The 15,137-nt window shown below is 51.2% G+C and overlaps 5 protein-coding genes across 5 annotated transcripts; 4 read left to right on the plus strand and 1 right to left on the minus strand.

Annotated features, from left to right (window-relative positions):
* The first annotated feature begins 1 nt into the window (after position 1).
* Positions 2 to 994, plus strand: P168DRAFT_8007 (translation machinery-associated protein 16). The gene is made up of 3 exons (XM_024842155.1): positions 2 to 264; positions 333 to 417; positions 490 to 994. Exons 1-3 carry the CDS (start codon positions 96 to 98, stop codon positions 770 to 772), a joined length of 537 nt encoding a protein of 178 aa, XP_024696676.1. The 5' UTR covers positions 2 to 95; the 3' UTR covers positions 773 to 994.
* A 204-nt stretch (positions 995 to 1,198) lies between these two features.
* P168DRAFT_262188 (putative exonuclease) lies at positions 1,199 to 3,944 on the plus strand. Its single transcript, XM_024834733.1, has 3 exons — positions 1,199 to 1,384; positions 1,448 to 1,595; positions 1,650 to 3,944. Exons 1-3 carry the CDS (start codon positions 1,372 to 1,374, stop codon positions 3,688 to 3,690), a joined length of 2,202 nt encoding a protein of 733 aa, XP_024696677.1. The 5' UTR covers positions 1,199 to 1,371; the 3' UTR covers positions 3,691 to 3,944.
* Positions 3,945 to 4,309: 365 nt separating this feature from the next.
* Positions 4,310 to 6,155, plus strand: P168DRAFT_246335 (Fig1 domain-containing protein). Its single transcript, XM_024834041.1, has 4 exons — positions 4,310 to 4,836; positions 4,902 to 4,970; positions 5,019 to 5,346; positions 5,406 to 6,155. The coding sequence occupies exons 1-4, from the start codon at positions 4,806 to 4,808 to the stop codon at positions 5,779 to 5,781; spliced, it is 804 nt and encodes a 267-aa protein (XP_024696678.1). The 5' UTR covers positions 4,310 to 4,805; the 3' UTR covers positions 5,782 to 6,155.
* Positions 6,156 to 6,865: 710 nt separating this feature from the next.
* Positions 6,866 to 9,674, minus strand: cdcA (phosphoprotein phosphatase CDC14). Its single transcript, XM_024838472.1, has 2 exons — positions 9,254 to 9,674; positions 6,866 to 9,133 (listed from the first exon to the last, which is right to left on the minus strand). The coding sequence occupies exons 1-2, from the start codon at positions 9,300 to 9,302 to the stop codon at positions 7,239 to 7,241; spliced, it is 1,944 nt and encodes a 647-aa protein (XP_024696679.1). The 5' UTR covers positions 9,303 to 9,674; the 3' UTR covers positions 6,866 to 7,238.
* Positions 9,675 to 13,579: 3,905 nt separating this feature from the next.
* On the plus strand, positions 13,580 to 14,413 carry P168DRAFT_300847 (uncharacterized protein). Its single transcript, XM_024838473.1, has 3 exons — positions 13,580 to 13,934; positions 14,002 to 14,172; positions 14,236 to 14,413. Exons 1-3 carry the CDS (start codon positions 13,721 to 13,723, stop codon positions 14,292 to 14,294), a joined length of 444 nt encoding a protein of 147 aa, XP_024696680.1. The 5' UTR covers positions 13,580 to 13,720; the 3' UTR covers positions 14,295 to 14,413.
* Positions 14,414 to 15,137: the final 724 nt, after the last annotated feature.

A 15,137-nucleotide genomic window follows, 5' to 3' on the forward strand; every position in this document is an offset into this window, starting at 1 on the left:
AAATTAGATTACTGCGATCGCATCAACTTGTCAGGTCAATCTTTACTGAATTTTTCCCTCATACAAACATCTATACCACTATAATCATATTCACGATGCCGGTGGCACTCAATAAAGTCCACAAACATATCTCCAAGAAGCGAGGCTCTATTGGAGCACTCCATGAGAACAGCAGAGATGCGAAGAGATTGCGCCGAGCCAATGCGCGAGACGATCGAGTGTCGCGAGTACATGCGACTATGGCGCGGGGCAGACAATCATACAGTACGTATCGCCTCTTATCGACGAGTCTGGTCATGCAGTGGGAGAAGAGTTCTCTAACAAATTTCCAGTGGACCGCATTAAATATTTCCATGAAATTGTTCCCGCCGAAGCCGGTGCCTTTTCAGATAACGAGATGAAGGATTTAGCTGTCAGGTTTGTGCCTAGTCACGGATTTCTCAATTTGATAACCGCGTGGTCTCATTCTAATAATATCCCGTCTTCTAGATATATCAATCGCAGCGTTCCCGAAATCGAGCAACTACAAAGCGAACGACGGAAAGGCCGACCCCCCACCCGGCGCGAAGAGGCGCTCTTGCAGCGAACCGATGTCGAGAACAAAGAGTTCCAAAATGGGTTCTGGCTGCCCGATTTAAGCCATGTGGATGGGGTCAAGGCTCTTGCCTCGTGGAATGGAGATTGGTCCGCCCTCAGCGCCATGAAATTCATTCGGCTCACCAAGGACGGAAATAAGCAACCATCGGCTTTCCCACCGGGGGGGATGTCATAAACCGACCGTCTTCTTTGACCGCGGTCGTCCTTTCCTCAAATCTGCTATACCACAGCATGTGTCGCATTCTTCCTATCTGATTCATGAAGTTATGGCGTTTATGATGGCTACCTTACATACTAGGCGTATAAATGTTGGTATTGTGTTATTTCCTCAGCTATTTGGCCAATACCAGTCACTTTCTCCAATGATCCACCCCAACGTAAGGACTCTTGCTATTATCAAGCAAAAATTGTTCGTAAAGATAAATGTAAATTCTTTCTCTTTTTCCGGTTTGGCGGGCAGAAGTGAGGCGGTGAAGACAACGACACCTGTCTGGCGGAGTTACCGCCCTGACGGTCGAGATCAGCCAATCACAACGGAGGTTCTCCCATCGCGTCGCGTCCGATCATTACTGGGGTCAATCAACTAGGACTCGAATCACCAGTCCAGCATTCCAGTCTCGTTGCCACTTCAGGTCGTCGGTCGTCCTGGGGTCCAGTCCGCTTCATCCCTGTCTAATCGGTACTCCAAGCAGTCAGCTCCTGGACCCCATCTACTCATGTCCGTGTGAATTATCGTCGAGGATATTCTGCCCTTGCCAAGGTGCCAGGGCAATCATGGGCATCAAAGGTAAAGTTGTCTCCACGCGTGGTTGTTGATGACGTCTACTAACTGTTTAATCGTCATGATCAGGACTACATGGTCTTCTCAAATCGATCCAGAAGCCTTGCCATCTGAAGAAGTTTAGCGGGCAAGCTCTTGGGGTGGATGCGTACGGATGGCTACATCGCGGCACGGTCGCTTGCGCGGTCGATCTCGTCCTTGATAGGCCTACAACAAAGTCTGTGACTCCGGAGAACATGGTATCGCGGGCGACTTACTGACTACCATTCAGGCACATTGACTTCGTCCTCAACCGAGTTCGCATGTTACTCTACTTCGGCGTGATCCCGTATCTCGTTTTCGATGGAGATGACTTGCCTAGCAAGGCTGGAACAGAGTGTGATCGTCAGCAGAGACGTCAGCAGAGTAAGGCTCTTGGGCTGGAGCTTCAACGGAAGGGGCGAATCGCGGAAGCCTACCAGGAACTCCAGAAGGCCGTGGATGTGACTCCGCTGATGGCCCGTCAATTGATCGAGGAGCTCAAAAAGTTGAACGTCCAGTACGTTGTGGCGCCATATGAGGCGGATGCTCAGCTCGTCTACCTTGAACGCCAGGGGGTAATCAGTGGTATCATATCGGAGGACTCCGATATGCTTGTGTTTGGCGCAAGAAGACTGCTATCCAAATTGGACCAGCACGGGGATTGTATCGAAATCAACCGGGCCGACTTCACTGCGTGCCGAGAGGTTAGCTTGATAGGATGGACGGATGCCGACTTCCGGCGGATGTGTATCCTCAGCGGATGCGATTACTTGGCCAATATCCCGAAGCTCGGTCTGAAGACTGCCTACCGAAGCATTCGCAAATACAAGAACGTGGACAAGGCGCTGCGTGCGCTTCAATTCGAAAGCCAATATCATGTTCCGACTGATTATCTCCGAAACTTCAGGCAGGCGGAGCTAACATTCCTGTACCAGCGAGTATTCTGTCCAAATGCCGCGAAACTAGTCACACTAACCGCGCCTGCCGACAATATCAATCTGGACGAACTGCCGTACATCGGAGCTGATATGGACCCCGAGGTCGCGAGAGGGGTCTCTTCTGGCGAATTGCATCCCACGACCAAAGAGCCTCTTGTCCTCAAGACACTTTCGCCAAGCAAGCTGGCTGAACGCAAGCTGGCTATGGGCGTCAATCGCCGGCAGACGCTGGGATCGTCGGCCGAATTGAAACCGAATAAACCCATCAGTTCATTCTTCACACCGAAGCGCACGCCACTGGCTGAGCTTGATCCCAATACTATGTCTCCGTCCCCAAGCCAGCAGCGGCTTCTGCAACGCCATGCGAACAGCTCCTGGGACAGTAGTCCTGCGACGGCTGGCCTGGGCGTCCCCCGGTCCGCTCCATCCATGGCACAATCCCGCCGCGTGTCCAGCCCCCTTGTGCGAAGTGTCGAGCGGAACAATTTCTTGGCCCATGCCTCCCAGTCAACATCCTTACAGTCGGTAAAACGACAGCGGCTTTGCTCTGAAACGGAAGATAAGGCCCAGTCCGATCGAGTCGGTTCGCGCAGCCGATTCTTTGGGGACGAAGTCAGTCCCAGTGGGCAGAAAGTCACTCGAACGAAGAAAGCAAGAAAGTCTACGCTGGATGTGTTTTCTGATGACATGGCTGAAGATATCATGTCCCAGATTCCGGACCCATCCCAGGCTTCGACTGAATCAAAGGGAGCCCCGTCCGGCAACCCTGATAATTCCAATAGTCAAAGCCCGGGAAGTTTACAAGATTCGAAGGCCCCGGAGGAACAGGAAGACGCGGCGGAGACGCCCGGCGAACAGCAAGTCACCGCCATCCCGCCAAAGGAATCCGTAAGCATCGACAGCAACCCCAAGCTTTTTCACCAAGTACTGGATTATCATGTGGAGAAGCAAAACTCTACGTTGCTATCCAAATATACCTTCCAGCCTCATGGGAAACAGGGCTCAGACAGGGCCAGCAAGCGCAAGGATAGTGACACGCCGGGCCCGCGAAGTATGACCCCTACAGGTCTTCGAGGGCCTGCAGCTGGAGGGACCGGACCCCCCCCTCGGCTCACCCCGCTACAGCGCCTGGGTCACAATGCTCTCGCTCGATCACGCTCGCTGAACAGCTTGCCACCTCGTGCGGCGAAAACACCTCCCGCTTCCAGGAATATCGTGGACCAGCCTATCCAGAGCCAAGGGAGTGAAGATATGATCATTCCGGATAGTGAAGAAGAACCTGACGAAGTTGACGGCGGCGAGCGGGAATCAACTGCTTTCGATCTGAAGCGCTTCTCCTTTACGAGCAAATAGCTCGAGGTCCCCCGATGCATTACTAGGCACTGGATGCTGGGCAACTCCAGCTGTCTCGGCGTTGGTATATCTTCCTGTCTGTTTTTGTTATTGAATTGGGCATCGTTCTTGATATATGGCATGGTAGGATACATATTGGGAGCCCAATATTGGGAGCCAACATACGTTGTATACACTATTTTGGACGCATCGTGTGGCGACATGGAGCCAGCTGTTCGTCTGGATACACTATATACTAGGATATAAATATCACAAGGCATAATGGTATCGTCATCTCATCTTGGGGCAGCAACGTAAAAGGAGGCTGGGATAATCTTGGGCACTAGTGGGTACCTCGGGTGGGGCAGATCGAGCGGGCGGCCCGGGCGAGATTCAAGCGGACCCAGTGGGGCAGGCGGTGTAAGTCTGGTTACCGGGGAACGGTCGGTGTAAACAAAGCGTGTTGGCCCAGCCTCCTCCATTTGCGATGATCTTCATTCCATCGTCTCCATATCATCATCTTCCCTCAGTACTCTCTCTCTCCCAGCCACCGGATTGTTCTTTGCGCTTCACTCGTTGTGGAATCAGGAGGCAGGAAACGAAAGAAAGCAATTCTCTAGCTACGCTCCCCTTCCCTCCTCCCCCCCCCCCCCTCTCTCTCCCCTCTTTCCCTATACACTCCCTGAACCTGTCCTTGGCCTTCGTTCGCATTCTCTATCTTTGAGCCCCATAGTGTGGAATACCCACGAGGGACTGTAATCCAGATCTCTAACCACATCCGCAACTCTTCCAGGTCGTGCTATCCTCGTGCGACAGAGGGGACCAGCATTCCTTACGTCTTCCTCATATCGGTCCCATTGGTCGCGTCGCCCTTCATTCCAATCTAAACCACTGTCGCATATCTTCCTCGACGTTCTTTAGTTTCAAGCACGTCGCCGGAGTGGGTTCAAGTGGACTCGAGTGGACTTCATCTCGCCGGATCAATTCATCCCAGGCATTGCACGTGGCTTGACTACTAGCACCGCATCGGTGGGACGAACACGAAATCGACGCCCCAAAACTCCTTCTCGGGGCCCCGAGAAGTGAGCCAAGTGTAACTACGTGACGGAAAGCAAGAAGTGCTCAAGTCGCCCATCATGGCGATTCAATTTGGCTCCGGGTTTACCCGTAAGATCTATAGCCCTGTCGAAGTAGGAGGCGGAAGGTCGCAAGAAACTGACACAGCATTCCAGGGCTCATTCCGATGATCGGTTATCATCACGTTCTTATGATTATCATCGCAGTCTCTATCATCCTTCTCTGTGAGTTGTGTCCTGTTCCGTTCGTCGGAATGCCGCTAACGGTCGCAGCTTTACTATTGGCCGGGTGCTCCTCGTCCTCCCCGCAGATTCCTAGCATCTTTCTCATCTCCATGTACTATGAGAAGTATCAGCCTCTATTCAACCCGGCCCAAGTGGATCCTGGGGTAGTAACCGCCACTTCGAACATTGTGGGGGGTGCGGAAATGGAGGTTCGCGTGGGCTACTTTGGCATCTGTGTCCAGCCCGATGGCGGATCCTATATCTGCAACTCGAACGCAACGGCATTAGCAGAGATTGTTACAGTGGACCAGGATCCACTGAATCTGATCTGGGTGGCTGCAACATTCAAAGATGCGGTGGTCTTCCCGTACCTCCTGTAAGACACCATGCTCTCCTCGAAGTCAGCTGGAGCACGCTAACTCTTTCCCTCCCCAGAATCGTTGCTGTTATCCTCGCATTCTTCTGCTTCATCCTTCTGGCCACATTTCCCGGTTGGCACGAAGCAGATACAGAAGGTTCCGAAAAGGAAATCAAGCCCTTCCCTTCGCGTCCCGTATCCCAGGTCGCATTGGCGCTGATCTTCGTGGCCTCCGTTTTCGTGCTGGTCTCGGTCCTGTGGCAGCACACGGCGTCTGTGGCAGCCAGCACAATCGCGCAAGACATGGGCAACGGCAGCGTCAAGAGTGGCGTCGGCTCATCAGCAATGGTGCTCGGTTGGTTCGGGTTCGCTCTCATGGTAATAGTAACGATAGGGTTACTAGTGATGATCCTCAGTTTGAGCATGCTCAGACAGTTGACAGATGAGGAGTGATCAGCGAATGTCTTTTTTCCTTTTTTTTTTCTCTTTTTTCTCGCGTGTCACGGCATTTCTTTTCTCTTTTTTTTACGTTTCTGGATGACTTTCGATCTTACTTTACCCCCGACGCTACGACCCCCTACGAACGACAACGAATAATACGACAACCAACAAACACAACCTCTACAAATAACACGCAATATCTATTGAGCAAGGAAAGATCCTAGTACTCAGCCCGCTCACGTCTATCAACCTTTTCCAACACCTCAAATTGTACATTCCTCCTTCTTCCGCATTTTATTGCCGCAATGTTTATGGTTTACGGATGGTTATGAGTTTCTGTCATGTATAAAAACGATTTCTTTTCTTTTTTTTTTTTTTTTTTTTTTCAGTTTCTACAAGTTTTCCTTTCTTTCTTTCTTTTTTGATGATGAGTAGATATTGCGGACTGGATATATCTATGGATTATGGATTGGTCGTGCTAGACTGATTGACCGGGAATGAATGAATAGAATCATGAAATAATTGACTGATGTGGTTTACTTCGTATTTAGTCCTTGCTCGACATTGATGAGCACGGTCATAGGTAGACTGGTCAATTACAAAGACATGGAGCTATAGACTAGTTAGCGACTAGGTACTTATAGATAAGCACTGTATACATGTACCTGCATAATTGTAATTCGTGGTGTAACATACGTACTTAGTAGGTAGTCAGTCATATCCGTCTATTTGGACATCAACAACCCGCCATAAACGAAAGAGTACGTACTGTACGGAGTAGTGAGTAGTAAGTAGGTAGTAGTATAACATCCAACACAAGCTATCCACCCAAACATCCATAAGCAAGACGAGGAGAACCCAACATATCTATCTATCATGTCTAATCGAAAGTGTTTGTTTGTTTGTTGCCTTGGGATGGATCGATGGCTTGGCTACCGCAGGATGTGCTCTCGTGGTGTATATATGATATACCCTCTTAGGCAAGATATCAAAGGACGTCCTCTTATTCAAGGGCTCCGAACAAGCGCTCCATGGCTCTAACTACTAGACCAGATAAAACTACAGTTCATTACTTCAGATCGAACAAGGTTGTCATGTCGACATAGATCATATACGTGGACACATTAACAGAGTAAGACGGATCTCTCCCAGGCCACTACGACCCAGTGAACTCAATGCTAGCTTCTAAGCCATTCGACATCAATCAACATCAAAAGCGGAACCAGACGCCGAAAAAACAACAACAACAACAAACCCCAGCCCAACTGAACACCAAAACCCGGAACACCTAGAAACAATAACCCGGTGGTGGAATGTGTCATGGCCCAGCAAGCGCAACATGCTGAGGGAAATGAAGATTACGGGGACAAAATAAGATGTAAACACAAGAAGGATATATTGCCAGTTCCCCAAAAAAGAATGGAGAAAGAAAGGGAGAAGAGGAGACAGTGGAGATGAGAAGTCCAGTCTCATTTCACCCGGGTTGGGCTTCCCGAGCTGCCGATCCGGCCACTGGCTTTGCGAACCCCTCTGGATTCACTGCGAGCTTCTGCCGTTCGCCGCGGGCTGGAGCGAACCTTGCTCATGGGGATGGCGCCACCTCCGGTCTTGGCGCTCACGGGGGTTTTCGGGGCGGCGTACGCACCCTCCACCCAGTTCTCCCGGTCTTCGTGGATATCGTCGTTCAGCATGTAGCTGGCGGTCACGGTAGCCGAGTAGCTGACGGACCGCTGGCTGGGAGACCGTTGGGCGGGGGAGCGTTGGCTAGGGGATCGCTGGTTGGGAGAGGCAATGGGGGACTTGGACGAGCGCTTTGCGAGCAAACGGAGCTGGATTTCTTCTTCACTCTCGCTGCTGTCATTGCTGAGCCGGTGGCTCCGATGACCAGCGGTCTCACCGTTCCGGCCAGCTTCTTTCTCCACCATCAGACTTCCCGATGTGGTGCGAGAGTAAGGGTGATGGCGAGAATCTTTCCGGTGTGACTTTCGAGGTTGTCCGGGAGTAGGAGCGGGAAGGTGTTCGTCCGATTGCGCACCAGTGCCTTCATTATGGTCGATTTCTCCCAGCGCAGACCGCTTGGAGTGGCTATTATTGGGAGGCGTGGCAACTGGGGCGTGGTTCGCCCGTTGCTTGGCAGATGGCCTGCCCGGTGTGATGGGAGCAGCCTGCATCTGGGACAACTTCTCCTTCATGGAATCTTCAAACCACCATTCTCGGAAAGAGCCCTGGTTCAGGTGCAGCCAGTGTTGCTGTGGGCCAACCACCATGCCCGGGCGCATGAATCTCATAAACGCGATGATCTCGGTGGCCGCGAACCCATATCGGTAGATCAGATAGGCACCGATCAGACAGCCGGTCCGCCCCAGGCCCGCTTTGCAGTGGACCGCAATTCCGCGATCCTTGCCCGTGATCATGTCGTGGGCCATCTTGATGAACCGACGGACCAGTGGCAACGGAGGGCAGGTGCCATCTTCAAAGATCATGTCCACATGCGTGATGCCCATAGCGGTGAAGTAAGAAGGGGAATATAGTTCAGAGTTCAACCGTACAACCAAACCCACGTCACGGGAGGCAAAATGAGCCAGGACGTTTTTGAAGGGTAGCGGAAGCTTAGAGGCAAGGACTTCAGAGATTGTTGAGGGAAGTGCGTCGTACTCGGGGGTATTGGCGGGGACTGGCGCAATGGGCTCATGCTGGGGAGAGGCGAACGCCAAAAAGTGAGGTGTGACCCAGTTGAAGTCACCCATGTCTACCCGTTCGAACCTCTCATATCTATAATGCCGGTTAGACTCACTCTTGGCCATCAAGGGGGGTCGTGGTGCATACTCTTCAAGGTTGAACTCCCGCAGCCCGCACAGGTTGTACTCCTTCGCCTTCCATACACCGTAAACCACGTCTTGGATGGTCAAGATAAAATCCGCTTGACTGTATCCGGCATCGCGGAACGGCATATAAGGGGGGTCCGCCTGCGCGATCGGGGCGAGAGCAAGATGCGGTGGCCAGGACTGAATGAGAACCATGTAGCACGCGACCAGGCATGCTGCGTTGGACCGGCTTCGTGCGTCCGTCTTAGAATAGAAGACCACCGGACGGTCGGCATTGTCACGATCACCCAGGATCTCATGGAAATGAACAGCAAACCGGTAAAGATGTCCTATGTGGAGCGGGCCAAAGTCCGCGTGGAAGGCGTTGTACAGGAGGGTATCATCGACTGTGAAATACACGGGGCTTTTTCTCTTGCTGCCCGGAGTACCTGGGGCAGCTCGCGCGGAGCGCTTGCTTGGCGACTTGGGCTGTTCGGCGGGGTATGGAAAGGGGGTTCTAGAGTCGGGTGGATGATCATAGGAGGCGAGGTAGAGTCGGTCTGGTGAGGTCCCAAGCCGTCAGTCACGAGATTCATGCACGCGGGGTATCAATCTTGAGTCCCCTGTCCTCCACGCGAGGTCACAAGCCCAGTTGAAAGAGAAAATGGCATCAGACGAACCTTGAATATACTCAATCACCTGTCCGTATCCTCCGATGTTCCCAGACATTTTGCTTGTGGAAGTTCGCTGGCACGGACAATAAAGTTTCACCACGACAGATCAAAATAAACAATGGCCTAGTGATGATCGAAGCTCTGGCTTTTGCACAGCGCAATCGCAGTAGATTATTGTAGAATGTGCACAGTCCCAGCAATGCTGAGAGATAGTATAAGTGTAATAGAACCGGTCTAAACAATCATGGCCTGATTTGTTGATACTCCCAAGCAGGTGGCGGTGGTAGTGGTGATGATGATGATAACGGGGGGCAACCCACGACGGCAAATTGAATAAAGATACCCGCGATGAAGCCTGGGAGAGGGAAAGATGGTGGACAGAGAGAGCAGATGCGCCGTGGAGCAATGAAGTAGAAACGAAGGGAGGGGAAGGAGGGAAAGGTGAAGGATGCTGGGATAAAAAGGCACGAGAAAAGACCTCGAGGCGGGTTGAGACCGTTTTGGTCCAGTTGCGATGCACGCTAACTGGCCGCTGTTATGTTGTGATGTCCCTAATCGGGACTAGCGCCCGCCGTTGACAGGACAACCCTGGCCGGATCGGGCTTAGCGTCGAGCTAAACGCCTCAGGCACACCCGGGCAACCACCACCCGCTTATGTCAGCGGCTGCCTGGTGCATACTGCTGAGTCATCCACATGGTGCAATGTTATGATCGAGACACAACAACAAAACACAACAAGCCTGTTGCTTCCATGAGGCTGACATTCCTGGACTATCATTGTCTTCGGACTGTTCTGTGTCAAGCTAATATGGAATCCAGGATTTTATATCCCGTGCGTTGACCGTCCGTATCTTGGTTGCCGCTAATTGTTGATGGTAGGTGGGACAGGCGACTATATATATACATTGGATGCAGAGAGTATGAACAATATTCAGTACATCTGTTCAACGTCAATCTTTCAACCAGATTCATCTGGGCTATTCCGAGACATTATGAAGCACAGATGTTGAGATATCACACATTTCGTCTAGTCTTAGCCTAGCTTTGGCAACTTTGTGACCTTGAGGACAACAAAGGCTATTTATCACAAGAAGACGCGACGAGAGTGCACCTGTGGCAGAATGAGCCAACCGTTCGTTGGTCTCCCTAGGCTCCTTGAGCTTTACCGCATTCCATCTGGGGGGTTAGATCATCGGGCGTCAGCTCGTTGCAAGTGCCAGCAATCGCCTTCCTTCGCATCCGTTATTGTCCTCGTTTGCATTGTGGATGAAGTCTGTTAACTCTCACCTGCGGTGACTTTCCAGAACATCGTAGAGAGCTAGCAATTGCAAAACAAGCCTCCTAAGAGCATCGCTATGTCGTGTCTGATATCATTGTCCTTTGACAATCATGGTTTTACTCGGACTGAAGGTGCTTGAAGGCCCCAAGGGCTTTGGTTTATGGGAGACCTCAATTGTGCACATTATTTTCTGACCCTGAGTGAGATTTTGATATCCAGGTCCTTTCTCTTTGTATATGGATATATATATTTCTTCGCCGTGAGCATCACTGACATCTTTGGATTATCATACCATAGTTGTTCGTCCCTGGAGCCAACATTAACTTCTACAGCAACCTTATTTTACAGTGGAGGTGGGCCATCCATGGTCGCCTTCCGGTGAAACTACGTATCCGCGTTTTCTTTGGAGGATTTGAATGGCGAGTTGGTTCCACGAACCGTCCCTGTGGTCCAGGACGCGATGCACATCATGAGAGAAATGGGTCCACGTCTTTTGAACCAGCATGCTAGTCACAGAAACTTAGTTGTCCCAACTGTTTGCCTGGGCATTCCACCATCAAGGATCTAGCAAAGCATTGAAGCGATCGTCAAACTCCCCAATCTGCGCTGGTCAATAAGACCAGTGAGCTGTCTCAGGACATTGCAAAGTTTGCGAAAGGGGTTCTCCTGATTTCATTCAGCAACATATTCTCTCGACATGCTAAGGTCGAGGGTGGACGAGTCGAGGCATAAATCAACTTCACTCAGACAAGAAAGAGAGATATTCGAGGGCAATTTAAAGCTGTCGGCACAAATTAATGGAAAACGAGGACTTGGTTCTTTTCTGCTAATAAGAAGAGAAAGAAAGTAGTGGAAGTCAACAGGTTCCATTGCAGGCCACGGTCGTGTGTGCAGCAGTCAGGCTTTCGTCCTAAGGCCGCGACTCCCAGGTCATGGCCCGCCATGTCATTCCCATGATTTCCTCCCGGTCTCTAGAATCTCCATGTCTTCTCTTGCTGTTGCTTGTGGGGCAGGATTCTCTCTAGATAGACACAGCCCCCCTTTTCCACAATCAAGGGACCTTGTGCGCCCCTAGGACATCTACGCTAGAATGATGAGATGGCCATCTCCTTGCAAGGACAAACGAATCCAAGGGATCATGGAGGGAACTGTCACCTATGATCTCCAGTCATGGGCAACCCCAGCCTTCTCTATATCTCTGGCGATAAAGAAGATCCAAGGAAGGCCAAGCAGTACAAACGGAAGGAGACCGCGGACGATTACTGGGATTTCTATGGGTCGCTCCGAGCTACTGGCTTGGTAGACCTGTTTGTTGCCGACCTTGCCGGTGCAAGGCACTTTGCCAGAGCATCGGTGAAAGCCCGTGTCCTTGGCATTGTCCTGTCCGTCTAGTGCCATGAGAGGCCCATCTAGTGCCATGAGCCATAGGCGGGACAGGATTTGGTATAGGATGATCCAGGTAGTTCCTCCCCGATCGTCTAAACCTATCCCGTATGCCAATCTCTCGCAGGCGTGCCTCCATCGAGAATACCGCCACTGGAAACCTACAAAATTAGATTTGGTCACACCAATCAATAATCATTCTGTGGCTCACCCATCCATCATACATTACTTGAGGATTAGCATACGGGGATGCACATTCCAACCCAGGTAGAGGCGATGCTCTCAAGGATCTCAATCTCCGGGACTGTCCAAAAATCCCTCCATGACCCCTATCTAGCTGGTCTGACTACAACGCACGGAAGCCTTGAGAGGAGCGGTTGATTTCCAGTTTCAGCCATGGTTATCAGTGGAGACAAAAAGGCGCAATTAGAGAGGATCGCCACGGCAGTTGTCATGGGCTGTCCCACATCTTCTGCTGGGCGACCATCACCCGGCGGGACCGAATTGCCAATCCGATTTAATAAGGATGAACGGAAGGTGGGGGATAATAGACGATCAGCAGGGATGGGAACATGCTAACGACACGGGCCTGAGTTACTTTCGACCTAACGGGTTCTCATCACATCAGACTCAGTCTGCCCAGAGAAAGGGCAAACATAGGTCATTTGTTCTTATTTTTATGCTATTCCTACCTCATTTTCGAAGCGGAAACACCTCTCGTGCAGTTCGTCCAAAGCCGTCGATACGGATAATCCCCTGATAAAATTCCCCGACAACGTGGGTGTAAGAGGGCGGTAACCGCGAACAATGTCGATCCCGCGCACTAAACTCACTATTGCACTTAAGGTTCGACCTAAAATATCGCATATGACGTCGATACCAAGATACCAACGGGAGGGAAGTGTCCACAATCCTTCCATATCTCCTCTGTACATTCAGATGATCACTGGTGTGGTTCGACCCGTCTCCCCAGTGAACCCCCTGTGATTGTTCCTATTTCTCGAATGCTTATAGAATCAGGAGGCGGGTCTCTTCACGCCAGACTATTGAGGCCAATATTCAGGGCGAGAGGGATGGCCTAGACGCTACCACCCTCCACGTGAATGATGGGTCGTGGACTGACTGGAGAACTTGGAGATGATGGAGCACGCAGGCCCTGATTGGCAGAGCTGCCTCTATCCCCAGCCCCTACGGCGTATAGTACATGCCGTAAGGTTTGATTGAGGGTCCTTGGAGACTTCGAAAGAGATTGTCCCCGAGCGGCTAACACCAAGGTAGTGCCTCAACCAGTGGGGCGGCCCCGGCATGCGGTTTCCAATTGGTCTTCCGAACGGGATTGAAAGCTTATTCTGTAGAATCCTGGAGCTTAGGCCTCGAAGCAATAGTGTCTAGTGGGGGCTTCCTTTGATTTGGGGTGCGATAATCCAATCAGTGTGGTCCTTGACCCCAGGCGACGATATGGGAGGCAACTTCGCCCGCGTTGATCCCTATTGCCCTCAACGCCGACGATGTTGAACTGCTAGGACGTCACCGTTCCTCCTTGGGGGTTCCATTGCTGATACCCCTGATCTACAGATGTCGATTCCAATGGAGTCGAGAGGAGAGGAGATTCAGGGGAAAGGGGACTGGCTGTCCGGGGTCGACATTTACTATAAAATGGCCAGTCCGGTCGGCTCTGTATCGCTCTTCTCTTCTTCATCCATCAATCACAAGTCTCTCATTCCAGTCACTCCTTATTCTGTTTGCCTTCGCAATCTTACATTCTTTATCCAAACTTAAAGTCTTTCTTTAACAACCAAACCACCATCACAATGAAGTTCACTGGAATCATCGCTTCCCTGGCCGTTGCCAGCACTGCCTACTCCGCTGCCATCCCCTCCTCGCTCGACTCCCTGCCCGTCGGCCAGCTCAACGTGGTGACCGAGAAGGTCTCCGGCGTCCAGACCCTCCTGGGCGGCCTCCTCGGCGGCCTGCCTCTGGTCGGTGACATCACCCAGAACGCCCAGCTCAAGAACCTCCAGAGCGGTAAGTTGCACGCCTTTGCTAGTATTATAGTGGCCCAGTCCGAGATCTAACCCGCTTGTTTCCACAGAGCTGTCTGGCCTTGAGACCACCCTGAAGGGTCTCTCCGGCTCCGTCAGCAAGCGCGACGGCACCGAGCAGGTCACCCAGCTCGCCGAGGGCATCGTCCAGAAGGCCGAGACCAGCGCCCTGGAGGTCGAGGGCCTGACCAACCTCCTCTCCCAGCTCTCCGGCTCCACCTGTAAGTATTCCCGATCCAAACAAACACAAAGCACAAGAGTGTCTAACTAAGATGTTTCCCCAGCCGGTGTCCCTCTCGTCGGCGACCTCCTCGACGTCCAGGGCCTCCTGGGCCTGCTCTAAACGGGCATCCCACCCGCCTTCTTCCCGACCGAGTGATATAAGCGGTGGGGAGCCTCATACACACGACATCGAGAAGACGACGACTCTCGCCAGGATATGACGCTCAACGCTGCGATGGTTTCGGAACTTCATTTCTGATATAGGTATTCAAAGCCGGGCATGGCTTTGGGTATCTTGGGGAATGGGAGACTTCGTGTACAGTTACCTCCGGTCTATATTTTTTCTATTCCACGTGTTTTATTTTTCGATCTACGCAGGCTTCTTTTGTCTTTCTGTGTAGTTGGGGTTTTATTTATTTATACTTATATATATAGTTAGAACGGGCTCGAATCGTATTTGCTGGCAATATAATTGTTTAATTTACATCTTGAGCGTTTTGACTGTAATTGATTCTACTGGTGAGCACTTGTGAATACTAGCATTCGCGAGATGATAAGATAGATAGTTCCTTACATATCTCTCAACACTAACTTCCCAAGCATGTGATGTTTAGTTGAACCGGTGCGAGATGGTAAAAAGCAAAGTGAACGACTGTCAAAGATCCTGGTGAATCCGTCAGGTCTTTGCTAGGTACACTATGTCTTTCGTCTTTGATGACGGTTTGGGACTCTATGGTCAGTAAGGTATCTCCGGTTTTACCTGGGCGTTCTGCCTTGGGGGTGCAGGTCTCGAACCACATTCTCTACTACTCTCCATATCATGCTTTTCATCGATATGTCAGCTCTTTTTAATCAGTTCTACTGATATTCTTTTGCGAACTTTAATCGAATTGAAAAGTAGAATGAGTCTTCCGTCAAAACTACTATCAAAAAGGGTAACCGACCAGACCCTCCCTCACAATAT

The sequence above is a fragment of the Aspergillus campestris genome (genome assembly GCF_002847485.1).
Source record: "Aspergillus campestris IBT 28561 chromosome Unknown P168scaffold_1, whole genome shotgun sequence".
In the NCBI taxonomy this organism is placed as follows: Eukaryota; Fungi; Ascomycota; class Eurotiomycetes; order Eurotiales; family Aspergillaceae; genus Aspergillus; species Aspergillus campestris.